Source organism: Thamnophis sirtalis, unplaced genomic scaffold (assembly GCF_051295495.1).
Source record: "Thamnophis sirtalis isolate CommonGarterSnake01/CBP01778 unplaced genomic scaffold, rThaSir2_p1.2 scaffold_4, whole genome shotgun sequence".
NCBI lineage: Eukaryota > Metazoa > Chordata > Lepidosauria > Squamata > Natricidae > Thamnophis > Thamnophis sirtalis.
The window spans coordinates 98,694,419-98,714,039 of NW_028261384.1; the positions used below are offsets into that span (position 1 = coordinate 98,694,419).

At 39.0% G+C, this 19,621-nt stretch overlaps 2 protein-coding genes across 7 annotated transcripts in view; both read right to left on the reverse strand.

The window, feature by feature from the left end:
• Positions 1–177: 177 nt before the first annotated feature.
• Positions 178–3,950, reverse strand: CISD3 (CDGSH iron sulfur domain 3). The gene is made up of 3 exons (XM_014056520.2): positions 3,785–3,950; positions 832–960; positions 178–479 (listed from the first exon to the last, which is right to left on the reverse strand). The coding sequence occupies exons 1-3, from the start codon at positions 3,857–3,859 to the stop codon at positions 294–296; spliced, it is 390 nt and encodes a 129-aa protein (XP_013911995.1). The 5' UTR covers positions 3,860–3,950; the 3' UTR covers positions 178–293.
• Positions 3,951–9,229: 5,279 nt separating this feature from the next.
• Positions 9,230–19,621, reverse strand: part of MLLT6 (MLLT6, PHD finger containing) — a 121,724-nt gene continuing 111,332 nt past the window's right edge. For 4 of the 6 annotated variants that reach the window (XM_087713541.1, XM_087713539.1, XM_087713540.1 and 1 more), the window contains 3 exons: positions 18,077–18,176; positions 16,652–16,996; positions 9,230–16,133 (listed from right to left, as the gene is read on the reverse strand). In XM_087713541.1, the coding sequence (XP_087569667.1) occupies positions 16,089–16,133; positions 16,652–16,996; positions 18,077–18,176 (490 nt within the window). In that variant the 3' untranslated portion in view covers positions 9,230–16,088. Of the gene's footprint in view, positions 16,134–16,620; positions 16,997–18,076; positions 18,177–19,621 lie in introns of all 6 variants that reach the window. The other 2 variants (XR_015696431.1, XM_087713542.1) reach the window with 2 other exon arrangements.

The following is a 19,621-nucleotide window of genomic DNA, read 5'->3' on the forward strand; positions in this document are numbered from 1 at the left end:
TTAGCAGTAAATTGTCAAATAGAAGACTTGCAGTAGGATTTATTTTAAAGGAGTAGGGATAAAGCAAGTAAAACACTGAACATTCTCCCAACCACTCTCTATGAGGATTCATCAAGGCAAGAGGGATATAATGCTTTACCAACCTTTACCAACATGAATACAACTTTGCAAGGGTCCTCCGACTCCCATTCACTTTAATAAGGTTTCCACAGTAGTATCTCCTGAAACATTAGCCCCAGGTCTGATTTCCTGATGAGTTCTGTCACTTCTTTCGTTTCCACAACAGTCTCCCATTACACCTGTGGCTGAGAATGAAGGTCAGCCTTTTGCACAAAATCTTCTTTATGGGTACCATCACAGTAGGGAGGGTTTTTGGTATATTTACACCCACATAACCAGGCCTTTTTCGATTCTCCAGCTGTGAATTTCAGGGAAGACATTTCTGGGGCATTTTTCTTATGGGTTCCATCACAGAAGGGCTGTTAAGATACAAACAGAATCAAGACTAAATTACAAGCCTAACAAAAGACAGCATTGTCTGTCTATAAATTTTATAGTTGCAATTTTGCTCAGATTACAAAAACATCCTAGCCTGAGCAACTGGGACTTAGCTAAGCCTGAAGAGGCAAGTTTGTTTTGCAACTTTTTTTAAAGCTTGTATGTGTTGAACAGTTTTTGCATTAGCAAAAAGAGAACTGGCTTCTTCAAACTCAGCCAATATAACTACTGCAATACTGGATAGGCCCTCTTGGCAGTTTCGTTAAGACACTGGACTCCAAGTTTGGACCAAAATAAGAATAAAAGAAACCTGGAGAAATTCTGGAAAGATACCTGCTTTTGGCTATGTCCACAAGCACACCAGGCATAGCGTTTCTCTGCTATTAAGTCCACTGGAAAAGGTTCCTTGGCCGCAATCACTGGCCTGACTGATGAGGCTGAAGGAGCTGAGCAGCTTCTTATCTGCAGTCAGGCAAACAATAAAGCATTGGCTTTATGAAAAAAAAATTGAGAAATCTGATTAACTAATGTCAAGTTCAAGGCATGCAACTGAAAACAGGGAGAATGTGCTTTTTTCCTCTTTCACTACTTTCTGCCATGAGGAAATGCACAAGTTGAATATAGCCATGTAAAGGTACAAATATATTCACCTACTCATTTTCTACCTTAAATATAAAGTCAGCCTCTGGTGCATTCAAGATCTGATTGTTGCATTTATCTAATTAAATACAGGAAGTTCTTGAATTATGATCACAATTGATTTCCTTTGCTATGCAAGACAGTTAACTGCCTTTTGCCCCAATTTACAACCTTTCTTGCCAGTTGTTAAGTGAATCGCTGCAGTTGCTAAGTTACTTACATAGTTGTTAGGTGAGTCTGGTTTCCCCACTGACCCTGCAACAGTCATAAATACATGCCAGTTGCCAAGCATCTGAATTTTGATCATGTGACCATGGGGATGCTGCGATGGTTGTGTGAAAAATGGTCACAATTCCCTTTTTCCCGTGCCATTGTAATTTCAAATAGTCACTAACGAATGGTTGTAAATTGAAGACTACCTTAATGGATATATTTTGAGTTTTGTTTTTATATGGCACATAATGATTTGATATCCTCAAATCATTTTATTCGTGATTTGTATACTACCATATTTTGTGTCAGTAAAGGCAGCGTACATTATTTCCTCTGATTTTCCCTATCACACCCCTGGGCTGAGAAAAAATGATTAGCCCAGGTTACTTGGGTGACTTCCGTGCCTGAAGGAGGACTAATCCAGCATCTTAGCTGCTATGTCCAATTATCTCATAAAGTCCTGGGATGAGGACCAACAATTTCCTGTTCTGACTTGCTAAGCAGCTTGAGTTCTACATGAAGGCTGAAGTGGCTGCTTGTTGTTTAGTTGTTAAGTCGTGTCCAGCTCTTTGTGACTCCCACACCAGGCCTCCCTATCCTCCACTGTTTGATTCTGTCCAAACTCAGGACAATTGTGATGATACTATCTAACCATCTCATCTTCTGCCATCCCCTTCTCCCCTTCTCGCCTTCAATCTTTCCCAACATCAGGTTCTTATCCAACGAGTCCTCGCTTCTCATTTGATGGCCAGAGCATTTGAGTTTTAAATATCTGTCCTTCCAAAGGACCATCAGCATTGGTTTCCTCTAGGACTGAGGAGTGGTTGCAGACATATGTAATAATAAAATAAAGTTCTGTTAAAGGAGAGGTGGACAATTTGTGATCTCCTAGATACAGGTAGTCCTCAACTTACAACCATAATGGAGTCCAAAGTTTATGTTGCTAAGTGAGAAATTTGTGAAGTGAATTTCTGCCCCATTTTACAATTTTTCTTACCACATTTGTTAAGTGAATCATTGCAACTGTTAAGTTAGCAACACAGTTGTCAGGTGAATCTTGCTTCTCCATTGTCTTTGCTTGTTAGAAGGCCGCAAAAGGGACCCTGGGACACCGCAACCATCATAAACGTGAGTCAGTTGCCAAGCATCCAAAGGTAAATCACATGACCATGGGGATTCAGAGCAATGGTCGTAAGTGGGAAAAATGGTCATGTCACTTTTTAAAGTGCCGTTGTAAATTTGAACGGTCACTGAACAAACTGTTGAATGTCGAGAACTACCAGTACTGCTGAAGTACAACTAACTTTCAACATTCTCCGTTCCCCCCCTTTGCTTATGATGTCAGGAGCTGATCAAAGTTCAAGTTCAGCAATTAGCAGAGTCCCATGTTTTCCATTCCTGGAAAAGAGCCTTTAAAAGAACCACAACTCCAAGAGTTTTATATAAAAGTGTTTTGTTTTTTTACACAACAACAACTTATTCCTCTAGGACAGTGTTTCTCAACCTTGGCAACTTGAAGATGTCTGGACTTCAAGCCCAGAATTCCCTAGCCAGCGAATGCGAATGCTGGCTGGGGAATTCTGGGAGTTGAAGTCCAGACATCTTCAAGTTGCCAAGGCTGAGAAACACTTCTCTAGGAATCATTACCTCCTGTGTCAGGAATTTATTTATTAATTCTCAGCTTATGTGAGAAATATCCACACTGAAGCCAGTGAGAATCACTTTTGAAAAGGCATGTACAAGAAAGGCACATTCAACTGTGCCCTTGTTTATTTTTTGAAACTATCTTTTGTGGTGCATCATTTCTCATTTTAGCCTTTGGCCCCATCATATGCGTCTGTTTCTAACGACAATGAGGCCAAAATGACATTATGCAAACTGACCTGTCATACTTGCGTCACGTTACACTGAAGTACATAAGAGGGTGTGTGTTTGTACTGAGACAATGTAAAATATATTTCATCACTTGCCCACTCTGAATATGGCATTAAGAACTATTTGGTAAACTAGGAAAAGTTTGCTTTGGTGCACTGCTAGGAAATCAGAGTTTGAATGTCACCTTAGGCATAAAAACTAGTCTGTTAGATTCTGAGAGGCAGAATCCATGCTGGAATACAGGAAAAATTCTGCACATTATACCATGCCAGGGATACCAAAGAAAACACTGTCCTACAATATTTTTATTTTTGAAATGTTAACGAGTCAAAAATAAATCTTACTACATTATTTGGTGCTCACTCCTTTCCTATATGAAGGCCTGCAGCTGCCTCCCTTACCCTACATATATCTTTCTCTATGGACATCTCAAGAAAATGTTCAAAAATTGCATTTCTGTCTCTATGGAAAAAAAGCCAAGCGAACTGAAAATTCATAGAATTTCGGGCGCAGGAAAGGAGGGGGAAAAGGTGCAAACTTTCTCGGCTTCTGTGCTTACCTGATAGAAAAAAAACCGGCAGAAGGAGCCTAATGGTGAAGTCACGAGACCCCTAGCTTTCTGCAGCCCGGGCATAGTTGGCAAAAAAAGCTCCTGCCGCTATCCGGGTCACCTTCGCGGCCGCGCGCCACATCCGCGCGCCAGGAAGCAGCGGAGAGTGAGGGGTGGGGGGGTGGCAAGCCCCGCCCACAGTTGGTAGAGAAAGGTTGCCAGTGGGGGGCGCCGCGGCTAAGAAAGCTTTTGCAAGCTGGTGACGGCTGGGGGTGGGTGGGTGATGGGGATTGAAATCTGAGACATCCGGGAAACGTGGGTGATTAGAGTTGGGCGGTTTGGTTGCATTCGTGTGCTAAAACGCTTGATTGCAGCCTTTTGTTTCTTTTGCCACTCGAGACTAAATTTCCGTTAGGAACAAAATGTCACTGGAATGAATAGCTTTTTAAGGGGTATAGATATTTTTGCGTACCACCTACTAGTAATAATAAAATAAACTACCTGTTTTAACTACCTTAACATCGGATTCCTAAATGGCTCCTGCCACATTGATAGCAGAACTAGGATAATACATATCCCCTTTGTTACGCTATTGAAAGCATTATATTTAAGTATATTTAAGAATAGGATGTGAGAGAAACAGTACATCTGAATGTTAAACGTCAAAGAAGAGGAACTGGTGAAATGAGCATCTCTTGAGCTTATTTCAATTTATTTATATGTAAAACATGTAAGATCTTGAAATACATTATCCATGGCTCCTGCAAATGAGTAGCTATGTTCCTCAAAACGGTCTAAGAGAGGAGCACATTGAAAGAAACTCATCTGGTTTGATTTTACTGTCTTCCAGGTAAGACAGCTTGTTTAAGAAATGATTAAATATTTGTTTAAAAAGGAATATACACTCTTGAGTTTTGATGGAATATCATTAGCTTCTTAATTCACCACCACCACCCGCATTGATTTAAGTTCAATATTGATGTAATTTCAAATTAAAAACTTAGCCAAAATTCCCGCATTTTCAACCTAATTAATTTGTGTTTTGCCAGGAGGGTATTTTGTCCTCATGTAGTTGTCCTTCTCGTTTGGAATTTTTCTGATACTCAGTTTTGTAACTTATAGAACTACCTGGTTGGGGATAAATGATGGGTTACATAGATTTCAGCCTCTGGCAGATAGATAGATAGATAGATAGATAGATAGATAGATAGATAGATAGATAGATAGATAGATAGATAGATAGATAGATAGATAGATAGATAGATAGATAGATAGGATTTGATTTCCAACATTTATATTTTCAGCTGTTAATGTTTTAATCTTTTTTATTGGTATGATTTTTATTATCTGTTGTGCCCTTCTTTTTAAACTATTTGTTGCCCAGGGTTGCATATGTGCGATGATGGCCAAATACATTTACCAAATGAATAAATAATAAATACATTTATTTCTACTGTAATTGGAAATTTTCAAAGCAAAGAGAGAGCAGTCTACTTTATTTGTTGAAAGGTGGAAATTAAGAGGCTTTAAAAAAAACATTTCCTTTGTAATTTATGCTCCAGAGGTAATTATTTTATCAGCATCCTCAAAAGTGATATGAAGTTGCCTAGACTGCAGGATATACAGGCAATCCTTGTTTAGTCACTGCCTCATTTAGAGACCATATGCTGTTACAACAGTGATGAAAAAATAATTTGGCAACCACTCCTAGTATTTACAACCTTTGCAGCCTATAAAATAAAAGAAATGGGACGTGGTGGCTCAGTGGCTAGGACACTGAGCTTGTCGATCAGAAAGGTCAGCAATTTGCTGATTTGAATCCCTAGTGCCATGTAACAGAGTGAGCTCCCGTTACTAGTCCCAGCTTCTGCCAACCTTGAAAGCATGTAAAAATTCAAGTAGAAAAACAGGAACAGGAATTTGGTGGGAAGATAACAGCGTTCCATGAGCCTTTAGCATTTAGTCATGCTGGCTACATGACCATGGAGACATCTTTGGACAGTGCTGGCTCTTCAGCTTTGAAACATAGATAAGCACTGCCCCCTAGAGTTGTGAATGACTAGCACATATGTGCAAGGGGAACCTTTACCTTTTAAAGGAAAAGAAAACGGAAGTAAGATCACAAACCCAATCACAGTTTCACTTAGTGATCACTTCACTTAATGACCAGGTTTCTGGTCTAGCTGTGGTTGGTAAAGGAATACTATCTGTTGCTTGCATCCAGCATAACTTTATTGTTCCATCATTATCACTTTCACACTTTTTTTCTATTTTTTTTTTCTTAAAAAATCAGGCCAGAAACAAAGACTTGGAATAATATTTGGTTTAATCTGAATGCATCCCCTATTGCCTGTTGCACAAAGTTTCTTGGAATTTGTGTCAAAGGCATTTTCTGAGGGGAGATAAACAATGCCAGAGTAGAAAGGAGATGGAAAAACTAAGATTCATCTTCTTCTTCAACTCCAGATGAAAGCTTGGCACTTCCAGAAAACAAAAAGAAAAATTTTATATGATGCCCCAATAGAAACCAGTAGATTATTTAATCAGCTATGATATAATGCCCATCTTTCTTTGCTCGGGCTCTGCTCAGAAGGTGCTTGAGAGCAGAATTCCAAACCTGCTTTAGAAATGGAAATTAGAATAGATCTGGAAGGGACCTTGGGGGTCTTTTAGTCCAGCCCCCTGCTGAAGCAGGAGAATCTATGCAACTCAGACAAGTGACTGTCCAATTTCTTCTTATAAACCTCCAGTGATGACTGTTTTACTTTCAGAACACTGTCCAAAAGTACAGGAGGGGAAAACTTCTGAGTTTTTGTAGGACATACCCTCAAAGACAGTGACTCTTTGCTAATGCCACCAAACTAAACAGGGTTGGACCATGCTGGGCTGGAGAATTCTAGGACTTTGAAGTCCATACATCTTAAACTTGCCAAGGTTGAAAAACACTGTGCATTTCCCAATGTACATGTGTAAACACATATATACAACAGTAGGGAACCAGAGAAGACACATAGATGCAACATGTCACTTCACTAACCACATGGAAATACTGATGCCTCCTAGAGTCACTACAGAGTAGATTGAAAAGAATTGTAGAAGCCATGTTTTGCATTCTTTCCCTATCTTTTTTTTAATTGAATGATACTTCCTCTCTTAATTTGCATCTGTGAAGCAGATGCCTCTCTGCTTCCATCCAAATCAAATCATGCTCATCTAAGGGTCCTGTTCAACACACCCATTTCCATATGGGAATCTCTTCCTCTTGGTACAACTTCAGATGGCTGTGGTGTGGTGTGTATGAATACTGTAGCATGTGTCTGATCACAAGAGTTTCCTGATCACAAAGAAGTCACTCGCATATGATTCTGTGTTTGTGGGTGTACAGTATATATTTAGGATGAAATACATTAAGAAAATGATCTTTAGTTGCTCTTGCATATTGGGAAAGTATTATCTGAGGTGGGGGAATAAGATGTTTATGGGATGTTACAACAATGGCATCCTTTGAAGTCTCCACTGCCAACAGAACCTCAGGCAACTCCCTCTAGGAAATGAAGTTGGGATGATCAGATTAGATTGCAAAAAGATCCCAAAACTTTGAAAACATCTTTTTTTGCTGCTACCTCATGGCTATTGGGAATTTTGCAACTCAGATTTGCTACCACTTGTGATTATCTTTTTCAAAGAGACATTTCTTTGATATTATTCTATGGGTATCAAATTGAGCATCTTGGATGCTTCCAAATGGAATGTCAGTGGCTCTTCTCAAAAACTTTATGCACTTGCTTCATTTTTTCTTCCACAATGGACTATCTTGTCATTATTAGATAGTCCAATGTTTGAAGATACAGTATGTGGAGTTTAATTCCCATAATTTCCCAGCTAGCGTTGTTGGCTGTGGTATTCTGGGAGTTGAAGTCTATACATCTTCAAGCTGCCAAGTTGAAAAATTCTGGGGTAGTCCATTCTGGTCTCTATGGATAAATAGACTGCTTCTGACTATTTTGCTGCACTCATCTTACAATCAAAGAATATTTTTAAAAATTTTCCACTCATAGCTGTGTTGGATGCAGATATTTACACATTGTAGTTGCCAACATATACTGTACACAATATATTTATTTAAATGAACAATCTTCTGTGGGACCTTCTCACCTTAAGAATATATGCCTGTCCTACTACCTAAACACACTCCATATACCTTCCCTTTAATATTGCTAACTTATGGGTGCTTGGAGCATTCCCTTTTTAATTGCAGCCCCTGCCCCATGTCCAAAACCTCCCCACATTTTAATCTTCAGGAAAGCAGTTAAGTATTCTTTCTTCATGCCTTAACCTAGTGCAAGGTTAAGTGTGGTAGGAGACTGTGGGTCACATCAGAAAAGAGTGATTGCGATGCCCAGTTTTTCTATCATATTTTTCCTCCTTTTATTCTGTATGTATTATAGCTTTACCTCCAAATTTATTCTGGATATAATTATGTGTAAAGTGTAATTGTGCATGTGGATATGGCAAATTCAGATTCCTGAAACAGGCTAAATACAGAAAGAATTATTTGGCAGAGCCCAAAATTTACTATAGTTGATGTGTTTATAGATCGTTGGAAGAATAAAAAATGACATTGAGAAAGGAGGGTCTTTAAGATAAATTTTCCCTTTAGCTACTAATTTTCATAGTTTTAGTCACAAATTGACTAAACAGACCTCACTTCATATTTAAGAGGTCTAGAGAGGGAGCGTGCACAAGCGCATTAATGCACCCATTGTTCCTGTCATTGCATTTTTATATTATTCCTGTTTTTGTTTCTGTTTGAAAATTATAATAAAATAAATAAATAAATAAATTCCAGAATTTGAAATGTTTATATAGAAGACTGCCTGTTAGGAGGTACATATAAATTCCTATTAAAAAATGATACACAGACAGAACAAATAAAAGACTGTATGACAAAATGGATGCAGAATTTTAAAGAAACAATTACATTACAACAATGGGAGGACTTACAGTAAAATTCATTCCAAGCTATAATGTAAAAGAAAATTGGAAGAAGATAATCGCATTAGTATTTCAGACTCAATTGTCTTTTTTTCTATATTTGCGATAAGAAAAGAAAAAAGACAATTCAACATCACTCATGTTTATAATTAAAAGAAAACCCAGGATGGTTTTATTATTTTTCTGATTTTTGATATTAATATTTATTACAATAAGAACAGTCAAGCAGCATGGAAAAAATATATCTTAGCTACATTAACTTGATTGCCAAAAATATACACATCTTTTCCTTTATTTAATTAAAAATTACAGCAACGGAGGAGAAGGGAAGTGTTAGACACAGGCAAAGTACTAAAATTGAAACATCAGCATCAAAAGATGGGTAAAGAAACATACCCCAGTGCAACCAAATGTGGAACTTAGTCACCTTTTAAAAATTATTTCTGTTCTTTTCCTGCCAAAAAAAGATTCTGGTATACTCTTCTCCAGTGCTCTTTCAAAGGACATTCCTAGTCACTTTAACCATAACTTTTTACCATGAATCTTAAATCCCATGATAGCTTTCTGTCACTAAAAATTTAAGTCATTTTCAACTTTCAGGCTGGGTTGAAGTCATATATTTTTGACTGACTTGAATTCACATAATACACTAAAATCATAACACATGACTGATAAACCACATGGCTGGGGTTCACACAATGCACTAAGCAGCAAACAAGTAAGTCATAGTTTGGCTTAGCATGGTAGGTGAACCCCAGCCCCATTTCTGTGATATTAATCCAGGCAACCAAGTTTGAAAGACAGGTGGTTCCTCTGGAGAATGTGCAGAGAGAGCAATCAAATGGACCATCATATGCAGAGGACCTATGTGAGGAAGGACTAAAGCAGTTTGAAGCTTAAAAAAAATAAATAAATAGAAGAGACCTCAAGGGTCAAGTGGTCAAACCCCATGCCCTTGCATTATAACAACTATTCTTTGAGAAATAATCATCCAGTAGGGTTGCATACTGAGAATAATTTAGAAGTGCTTTTGATCTTGGAGAAGCACAGCACCTCTCTGCTGCTCATTAAAACAGATTAGACTGGACCTCTATCACTGGGGATGGGAAATGAGACTTAACCTCTATATTTATTTTTTAACCTATGGTTACAATTCTACATAAATTGAAATCAAGTCCCATTAAGTTCGGTAGAATTTACTACAAATGAAATTTACATAGGATTGCCATCCATATCGTTTTCCAATTACTACCTGCTCATTTAGGAAAAATATATGTGTATTACATATGTTATTTTTGTAACAAGACAAATATAAGAAACAATAGAAATAGAAAAAGAGTGAATTATACCATTTCAATTAGACAATTTAAGTTCCGTTTTCTGTTTTAGAGAAGATCTTTACTTTAATATGCACCATCTTTAACTGGTTGGGATAAATAGAAGTTTGTAAATCAAGTGGTTGAATAAGATAATTTTTCTCATGGTATTAGAATTCAATAGACTAGCTGCATTCACTCATATACTAAACTAAGTTTATTCTTCGTGTTCACAGAAATAGGAAACCAAACCAAGCATGGGTATCTTAATTTTACATATGAACTCAGAATATGATATAATGCAAATAAATCAACAGTAGAGACTGGTTTAAATCTGAATTTCCAATTCATGCTAACCTAACCATGCCTGGTCTGCCTTTCAGCTGGGAATCGCAAACTGGTTGCATGCAATTCATTCAGATCACGGTTTGCTTTCTATGTTTATTTTGCACACTTTTTGTATAACTCCAATAACAAGACTCTGAGAAGCGCACATAAATTAGAATTTTCAAGCTTGCATGGTCACTGATTATTAGTCACAAGATTAAAAATCAACAAAAAAAGTGCTTCTTACCTCAACATATCAATCAACCTATAAAGCCAAACAACCACTGGTGAAAAGTTAGCATTCTCTGTAACTTTGTTGCCATCTAGTGGTCATCTATTTGCAGAGTGGAAATATAGCCCTATATACTAGGAACTTGAGTTTGCTGCCAGAAATTCTATTGAACACCAGGGGATAAAAGGCTTCAAACACAAGGGGAGAGGAAGAGGGAGGGAGGGAGAGGGGGAGAGAGAGAGGAGAGAGAGGGAGATTGAGAGTAATTGCTCAGGGTCTTCAATGAAGTTTGGACTCCTATTTCCAGCAATGGCTTCTTATATCTCTTGCCTGGAATCAACATTCCAGAAAGAAGCAGAAACGATTTCTGGTAAAATAGGAATTATTGTGGAAATATTTCCTCCTATTTTTTTTCTCAATATTTCTCAGGGATAGATTAAATTGAGAGATAAATGACTAGTCCCAAATAACACAGTGGACTTTCTTCACAAATTTAGCCAATTCTGTATAACATGTTGGCTTTTTAACCTTCATATCTTCCTAGGCTAATTTCTTTAAGAGAAGTGATTAGCAAAGCAAGATTCTACAATCAAATGCCAATTTCAAGTTAACATTTGAACTGACAAGTATGATACAAAAAAACCTAGGAACCCTGAAAGGTAGGAAACTATAAGGTACCTCCAATTCATATATTTAAGAAGACAATGGGCTGTAAAAAATAAGTTATTATGTGTTGTTCTCTTAATCAACAAATTTTATCCAATAAAAATAGACTCCTTTGAGCACAATTCATGCCAAGTTGACAACAATACAGAAATGATTTGCCATTATCACCTTCTGACCCTATTTCTATTGTGTTTCCCTGAAAATAAGATGGGGTCTTATTTTCTTTTCACCCCTGAAATATGCGCTTGGCCTTATTTTTGGGGAGGTCTTATTATTTTTGAGGTGCAGGAGGCGGTGAGCGTGGTCACCTCATGGCTGCTGCTGTATTGCAGTATTTGGAGGGAGGGCTTATTTTAGTGCATGTGTTCAAAAGCCCTTATTATCTGGGGAGGTCTTATTTTCGGGAAAACGGGTATGCCTTATTCTAAATTTGCTGAACACACTGATTTCTGTAATTGAAAATTAAGTGACTGATGTTATATTCGATTCTGTTATAGGCAAGCACTGTTCCACATCCATCAACCATGTTTTAAAGACTTTCAGGTTTATCTGAACTAGTGCTTGCTTGGGACTTTTTCAGAATTGCACTTGATTTTTATGTGTTACATACAGTATTCCTGGAGAGACAAGGAAGTGGTATTCCAGAATGTTCCACAAGCCAGCCTAACCTTCAAGATGGCTTTTTCCTTGATGCACAGTATAACTTTTTTCTCAAATGTAAATAGAATGTCTATACAGCCAAAATGTCTAACGCAGCTCCACAAGGTTTCTATTGCTGAAGGAAATTGCTGTATTGAGTTCTCCGTGGGAAGAGAAATGGAGCTTTGTAAAAGCACTTATTCCTTAGATTATCCAAGAAAGGTCTTTTCAGCCTTTCAAATTGCCACTAAGCACCAGCTGTTTATTTTCTCCTCCATATAATATGCTAGGAACCTTTCTGGTCATGAAGTAGTAGGGCTGTCAGATTCAGGCTTCAAAAATCCAGATACCACTATATGATAGTAAATATGTACACTTTTTTTCCCATCCAGTAGTGATCTGGAGTTTTGCATCTTAGATTTGGAACCCTCCACCCCCCAAAAAATGGAATATTCTTAGAATGCTTTCAGAAAGCATCTAATTGATCTTTTGGGTGCAGACATGTCTTAAATATACCCTAACTGTGTTTCTGAATGTGTAGCCTTGAGTGCAAGAAGCAATAGTGTTACTGAGTCATGTATATAATTCTGTCCTTACAATTCATTGGGGACTCAATAGGGATACTGCATGGATGGCAACCCTTCAAGGTAAATCCAAACCCCTATAGGACAGGGCTAGTTTTATTGTGACAGCTATAATTACAGAAACCTGCAAGTCTGTACCTGCTTCTCCCCTCCCTTACTTTACCTTCATACTAGGGAAAGACAGAGATATTAACTCAAACTAACTTGATGGAAAGGGTTCAAAATATGCCAGTCTGATTATTGCCTTGGCTGTGATTCTTCCTCCTGCCCTTCTCTATGTCCTCTATTTTGGCCTATAGAGATCAGGTGGGACAAACTAAACTATTGTGTCTCTAGCCAGATGAATTGCCTATCAGGAACATTTGATACAAAGGATCACGAATTGAATTCAGCCTTAGTATCAACTGCTGCCCAAAGACTGAATTATCTATTCATTATTGATTTTCAGTTCAATTCATTCAGCCATCGTGGATTAATGGTCCAGGTGTTGGACAGGACTATGAAAACTCAGGTTCAAGTTCTCCTTCCACCATAAACTTCAGTGGATAATTTTAGACCAATAGCAATAGCAGACTATTCCAATCTATCTCATACTTTTGTTACGTGAAGAAAAGGGTGATTTTTATGTATTTCAACTTATGTTTCCATAGGAAACATAGTATATAAATGTAAAGATGAACTATATTTCTGATGTTAAAACTTTTTTCAACTTTTGTATGGTAGCTCAACTGCGGATGGATACCTCCCACTTTCCGAGCACTTAAAGTCACAAAACATGGCCAATGCAGTGTTGTGATCTTGTGCAATGAGGGCTTTGTAGAACTGTGTCATTCCTCAACATAAGGTTCTTCAGGTGATCCTGAACCATAGATCCCAGCATTGTCCATAATGGATTATATTGAATAGGGTTCCTGAGAATTAAAGTTCACCAATATTTGGAGGAATACAGATTATCCACCTTGTGGCTCAAAGCACAATACAAACAGAAAAAGCCTTAAAGGAGAAAAAAAAATATCCCTACAAAAGCTTTATGGGCTAGCAAGAAATCAGTAATATCAGATTTTAGAATGCAAGCCTTGAATGAGCAAATGTGCAGTATCACACGGACAGTTCCTTCCCAACTTTTAATTCTCTTCTCCAAATGCCTTTTCAGAAATCCACTAATTATTACAATGAAAATATGGGGTCAAACATTCCTTTTCTTTTGCAATGTCTAGTTTCTCTCTCATTGCAGAGAAAAGTATCCCCCCTCCACAATATTTTAGATAGAATGGTAATTATTTTCAGCTTTTGTATATTTAAATAACTCTTTTCCAAAATATTTTAATAATCAATTTGCTCTACTACTCCTTCTGGTGCAGCACTATATCAAGCATTTATTAATGGCAATATTTTTAAAAAAATCATATTTGCAATTCTAGCAGAGAAGTTGTAGTTGTAAAAAATCTTTTCCCCCAGCGCCAAGATAAGAAGACAAAAGTCATAGGATTATCAATTTTGCTGGTGCTATAGAACAACAATTTTCTGCAATGTGGTTGCAGGTTGCAATAAGAATTCTGGAGATACTGCCCATTAGTCGCCTGAAAAGGGGAACAAAAGTTGGATTTAGCCTCCACTTCAAAGTACTTCCATCATAACTCATAGCCATTGTGTATTATGGCAGCCGAATAAGGACCAAAAAAAATACTATAAACATGCTAATGAAGGACAAAATAAAACCGGAATGCACTGGTCTGGATAGATTTTAAAGATGAGTTGGCTATCTAAAGAGTAAGTGTATTGAGATGGCTTAGTTTTCTGATTAAAAAAACTATGTTTACACTCAGTTGAAATGCGAGTCAAGTGTTCAATCTGCTCCTTAACCTGTGCCAAAGCTGCCATGATTGGAAAGAAAACTTCCCAGTTGTCATTTGGAAAATTTATTGTTTTTGACAGTTTTTAGGAGCTAGTAAAACAACTTCAAAAGAATAAACAAACAAACCTTTAAATTGTGGTTAAGTGTGCACACACAAACTCAAAGCTTGGAGCTAAACGTATCTGTCTGAATAAAATAAAACAAATCAAAGAAAAAACATCATGAAAAGTTGCTTCGGTGTCTTATTTTTTAAGACTCCAACTCATCTATCTGATAGATACTGTTGCTTTGTTCAAACAATAGGGAAAAATCTCCCAAACATAATTTTATACAACAGTGGTTATTATGGTATCATAAGTACTGGTACTTGCTCACCACCAGTGGTTGAAAATAGTGCAAATTGTAGCAGATGGCAAGAATAAACCTAAAATGACTGTATATTTATGGAAGTAGGAAAACTTTGAAAGGCCCTAGGTGATTCTATTACCCAGAATCTTTCTTTTTAAGAGATCTGGATTTATCCAACAAAGACAAAATTGAGCTGGTTTCCTCAGAATATCTGATCTTGCTGTCATTTCATTCCCCCCCTCCCCCAATCCCTGGAAGGAGAAGGAAATTCATACTGTTGCTAAACCATCTGGTTACAAAAAGGAGATGGGAATAGATCTTCCAGTGATGGGAAGACCTGTATTCTCCTTAGATGGGATATGTGTGAGATCTGTTTCACAGGAAAGATGTTCTTACCAGCTGATTTTGGAGATGGTTGGAATAGCTCCTGCCATTAGACAAAACCTTTGTTCTGCCTCTTTGGTGTTGGGCTTTTGAGTGGTTGATGTGACAGAGAACAAGAAACTCTTTCTGAGTGGCTGGAAATAGCTCAGCACCAACTCTGGATTATTGGTAAGCATACACTATCTGCAAAGACTTCTGAAGGACAGAAAGATGAGTCCCTTGGTCAAAGATGGAGAAAATGAGGCCATTTCCTTCAGGTAGTTTTTTTTTTAAGACATGTGGCTGGCAGAGCTTTGGGGAAACCAAGGTAACTGTTCTCAGTTATGCAGGATTAGCTTTTCATTCCCAGATAAATTGTACCTCAGCAGGTGTCAGTTAAGATGTAGACATTTGAAATGCCTATGGGAGTGAAATCCTTTGTGTAGGATTCATGTACATGGACCTCCAAATACCACTTTTCCAACCCTTCCAAGTTACTTATTGGAAACCTCAAAAACATCTGATCCTGTTGTGCTGTAGCTGGATCTTCTTACAGGGGAATATTGATGGATTTCTTAATCCTGATTTGGAAATAACATGCTCTGCAAAAATAACATTAATCACCAGGTGATTGTGGTTGTGTCCAGCTCATATGTCCCATCTTTGAGGGGATATTCTTGGATGGCAAACATTGCTTCATCCTTTCCATCTGAAGTGCAACGTTTTATGACTTAAGTGCAGAAGAATAGACCAAGCCAACAAGGGAAAGGAGGTGTTCACACCACCAGTCTCTTTTAGAAGGGCACTAAATGACAGGCTCAGAACCGAGGAACGTAGACTTCTGGCATGCCTCCGCTTGGCGTCACTGTGACTGTGGCAAGGAAGACTTTCTCGGAAGCCTTTCATATGGTTGCTCTACGTTTTGGGATCCAAGGTTCAAGGAGACTGTTTTCTTATGGCAGAGAAAGCAGCCCAGTATCACCAAAAGTTAGCCTTTGTCTTGCACTGAGGCACCTCCCTTTTCATTTATGCTCTAGAGGGGGAAAAATGGCAAAAACAGCACTGTCTAAATTGGTGATATGCCAAACAATATATTAAGAAAAAACAACAACAACAACGGGAGGAAGAAAAACAGATATGAAACAATTCTCTGAGATTCTAACCCCAGGTAACTTCTAAATATACTTTTCATTTTTTTCATTTCCAGAATCCTCCACTTAGCCTTGTACAGTCTCTTTCCCATTGCATCCATCTGCTCATTAACCCATCCTTTCACAGAATGCATTCCACTGTATTTTGTTTCCCAACATTTACTTCATTATCTAGAATTCTGCCCAAATCATATATCCAAATCTGTTCCATAGCCATCTTAGATTCCCTACCAGACTTTCCTGAAAATTCACCTCCACCCAGTAGTAGAGCTAGATGGGGTCCTCATTCCAAAAAAATGTCTTTTTCAGAGTTAAAGTATTTATGAACATGCTATGTCACCAAAGTAGCTCAGCTGTTGCAGGCAATACCTTGCTTCTGGCCTTCTTATAAGATGCTCACCATTCCTTTCTGGCTGCTGCTGTCGCCCTGCAGGTTGAGGAAAGGGTTTGTTTGGGCGGTGAGGACAGGTGGAATAACAGCTCCTGCTGCTGACATCAGGCTGTTCCCAGGGGTGCTGAGCGGTGGGGAAGCCATCAGTGAGCCGGCAGGATTAAGCTGTTGAGGGGAGATGGAGGCCAGGAGAGCACTGTTGGCAGCTGATGGTGCATTATTGCTGGAGTGGAGAAGGGACGTGGTGGTCACTGGGCCAAGGCCAGTCATGGAGGAACCGGTCATCTGGAGCCGCTGCAATTCTCTTTTGTGCTGAATTTGTTGAATCATCTGGAATATCAATGTCTGCTGCTCCTAAGAACCAAATGAACACGATCAGCTGCAGAAAGATTGTAGCAGCTCTTCCTCACATCCTAGACCAGAAGACTTAGAAGAGAGAGAGAGAAAAAAACCCATGCCAAATACTTCTATTTTTATATGTATCTTATGGGGTTTCTTAAGGAAAAAAAATTAGAAAAGAAAAAGAAAAATTGACCCAATGCCTTTGAAGACTGCTTGTATGAAAAACAACTGCTTTAGTTTGCTTTGTCTGCTTGTGTGCTGTATGTCTTTTTTCCCTCCTTTTGATCATACCAAATACTGAAGGTGCTTTTGAAACAAAGCAGAAGAAATGAGTCTGAAATGAGACATTATTTGTAAGCACTAAATAGTTTATCAATAAAATATATATTCAAGCCTTAAAAAAAAGGGGGTAGATGAGGAGGCAGGTAATTGCTTGATTAAATTTTGGTTTTTCATAGGCTGATGAATTTGAGCTACAAACCTCTGAATTAGCAAAATGCCCATGGAAATTTTCAGTCATCCAGATCATGGTTGTCCCAAAGATGCTTTTTCCAAGAGGCAACTGGACTTTCTGATTTTCCTTTAAAGATGTTTTGCTTTTGGAGCTGAAGAAGCTCCTTGGATGAGAAGTGAAATGTCTTCGAAGAAAAAAGGAAGTCCAGTTGCCTCTTGAGAAAGGCCCTTTTCGGACTCTGAATTAGCACTTTAGCAACTTTTAGCTCACTGCTGCCCTTTACTGCTTGCCTAGGTTTCGGGTGCTCAAATATTCTCCCGTAGACATTTAACAGAAAACCATGGTTTCTTGTTACACATGACCACATCTGCTCCCTATCTTCATCTGGCATCTACAAGGAGATGAGAAGCGTCTGGTCAGGCTTTCAAAGAAAATTCTTATTATCCTGAGCATGGAAACTGGGTTTTGTCTAAAGCCCAGGGACCCAGGGAGGTAAGAATAGCAGCCTGATTCTAGTTTGTTCTGTGATGTTGATAAAACATTGCCTTCTTTTGAAAACCCAATACCTCGAGAGTTGGTGCCCTGCTGTTTTAACTAATAGTCCTTCCTCAGCAGTTGTCCGATGAAATGTTACTTACCGGGTTGAGTGGCTGTGATGTTAGGAGCTGCTGCAGTTGCAGCTCAGGCTGGCTGAGCAGCTGCCGCTGCTGTTCTGACAAGTGAGTCACATTAGGTATACTGGAAGAAAGAAGACAAAAAGAATCGGGCAGTTTGTGCAATGCAGCACTTCTGCAAAAGACCACTTGAGTCCCACTACTTCAGAATCAAGACGCTAAAGGCTTGGAAAGCTCAGTTATTTCTCTTGCTGCATCAAACACTACCAGGCCTGGTTTACTTAAGCATTATCTCCTATTATTATTCTGTTTTTTAAACTGTTCTTTGCCATACTGGAAACCAGAATAACAGGATTCGGGCTACGTTTCACAAATACTTTAAAATACTTTCTTGCTTATATATCATGTATACCCTTCCCTAAATATCCAACACTGATAAAGATGAAGCAGCCTGGCTAACACTGCTCTCTTTGTTCTGTTTGATTGATCAGCCTCTTTTGACCTCACTGACCATGCTACCTGCCTAGAATATGGTTTTACAATAGTTCCTTCTGGGTTGGGTAATACTGGTCAATGTATGGGCAGGGGAATCAACATTCGAGCCTATATCCCTGTCATAAGAAACCTATGGCACATGGAACCTCTCTACAGGCACAAGAGCTGTCGGCCTAACTTAGCTCCACCTCGCATGCGTGTGCACCTTCCGCCGGCCAGCTGATTTCTGGGTCTCTGCCGCACATGCACAGGGCGCATGTGAGAGACTTGCACACATGCGCAGGGGGTGGGGGGCATGCACGTATGCATGGGGCAGGGGGAGTTGCACCCTCCGTGCCCCATTTTTGGTCCTAGGAGGCTTCAGGGAGGCCTGCTAGGCTCAAAATGGGGGGTGGGGGAGCACAGGGGGTGCATGTGCATGTAAAGGGAGACATGGGGGAGGGGTGCCGCACATGTATTGCATTATGGGTGCGGGCATGTGTGTGTGTGTGCTGTTGTGTGCACACATGCGCTTTCGGCACCCAATGACAAAAAGGTTAGCCACACTGCTATATCCTTTTATACAGTATGCTATAGGACTTGACTCTTATCCCTTCATCAAGCTGGGAGAGGTCACCTATAGACTAGGATGAGGTATGCTACCATTTCTCATTCAGAGCCAAATACAAGCTGCTGTGGAACTGTTTATTCAATGTCTGGACGGGCTGTAAGAGTCTGGATGGGACAAAGCAAGGTGTGGATAAATCGCAACGAGACTGAATGGTTGCTTGTCCAGAAACTATGTGGTGATTGAATGATCTCTCTCTACACTGTTCCTAAAAACACAGGCCTGCAATTTGGAAATGCTACTCATTCTTGGCTGTACCCAGATGAGCAGATGGAATTGGTGATCCAGGGGTGCCCTTGCCCAATTGGCTGATTCCCCCAGTTGCAATGCTTTTGGGAACAAGCAGCTCTGGTGTCATGTTCCTGCTCTTATTTTCTCCATATTGGTTTAATGGGTCTCCTGTGAAGCTATCTGAAATTGAAGTTGAAAAAAAATGTAGCAGGCGTCGTGCTGATGGGTCCAAGCTG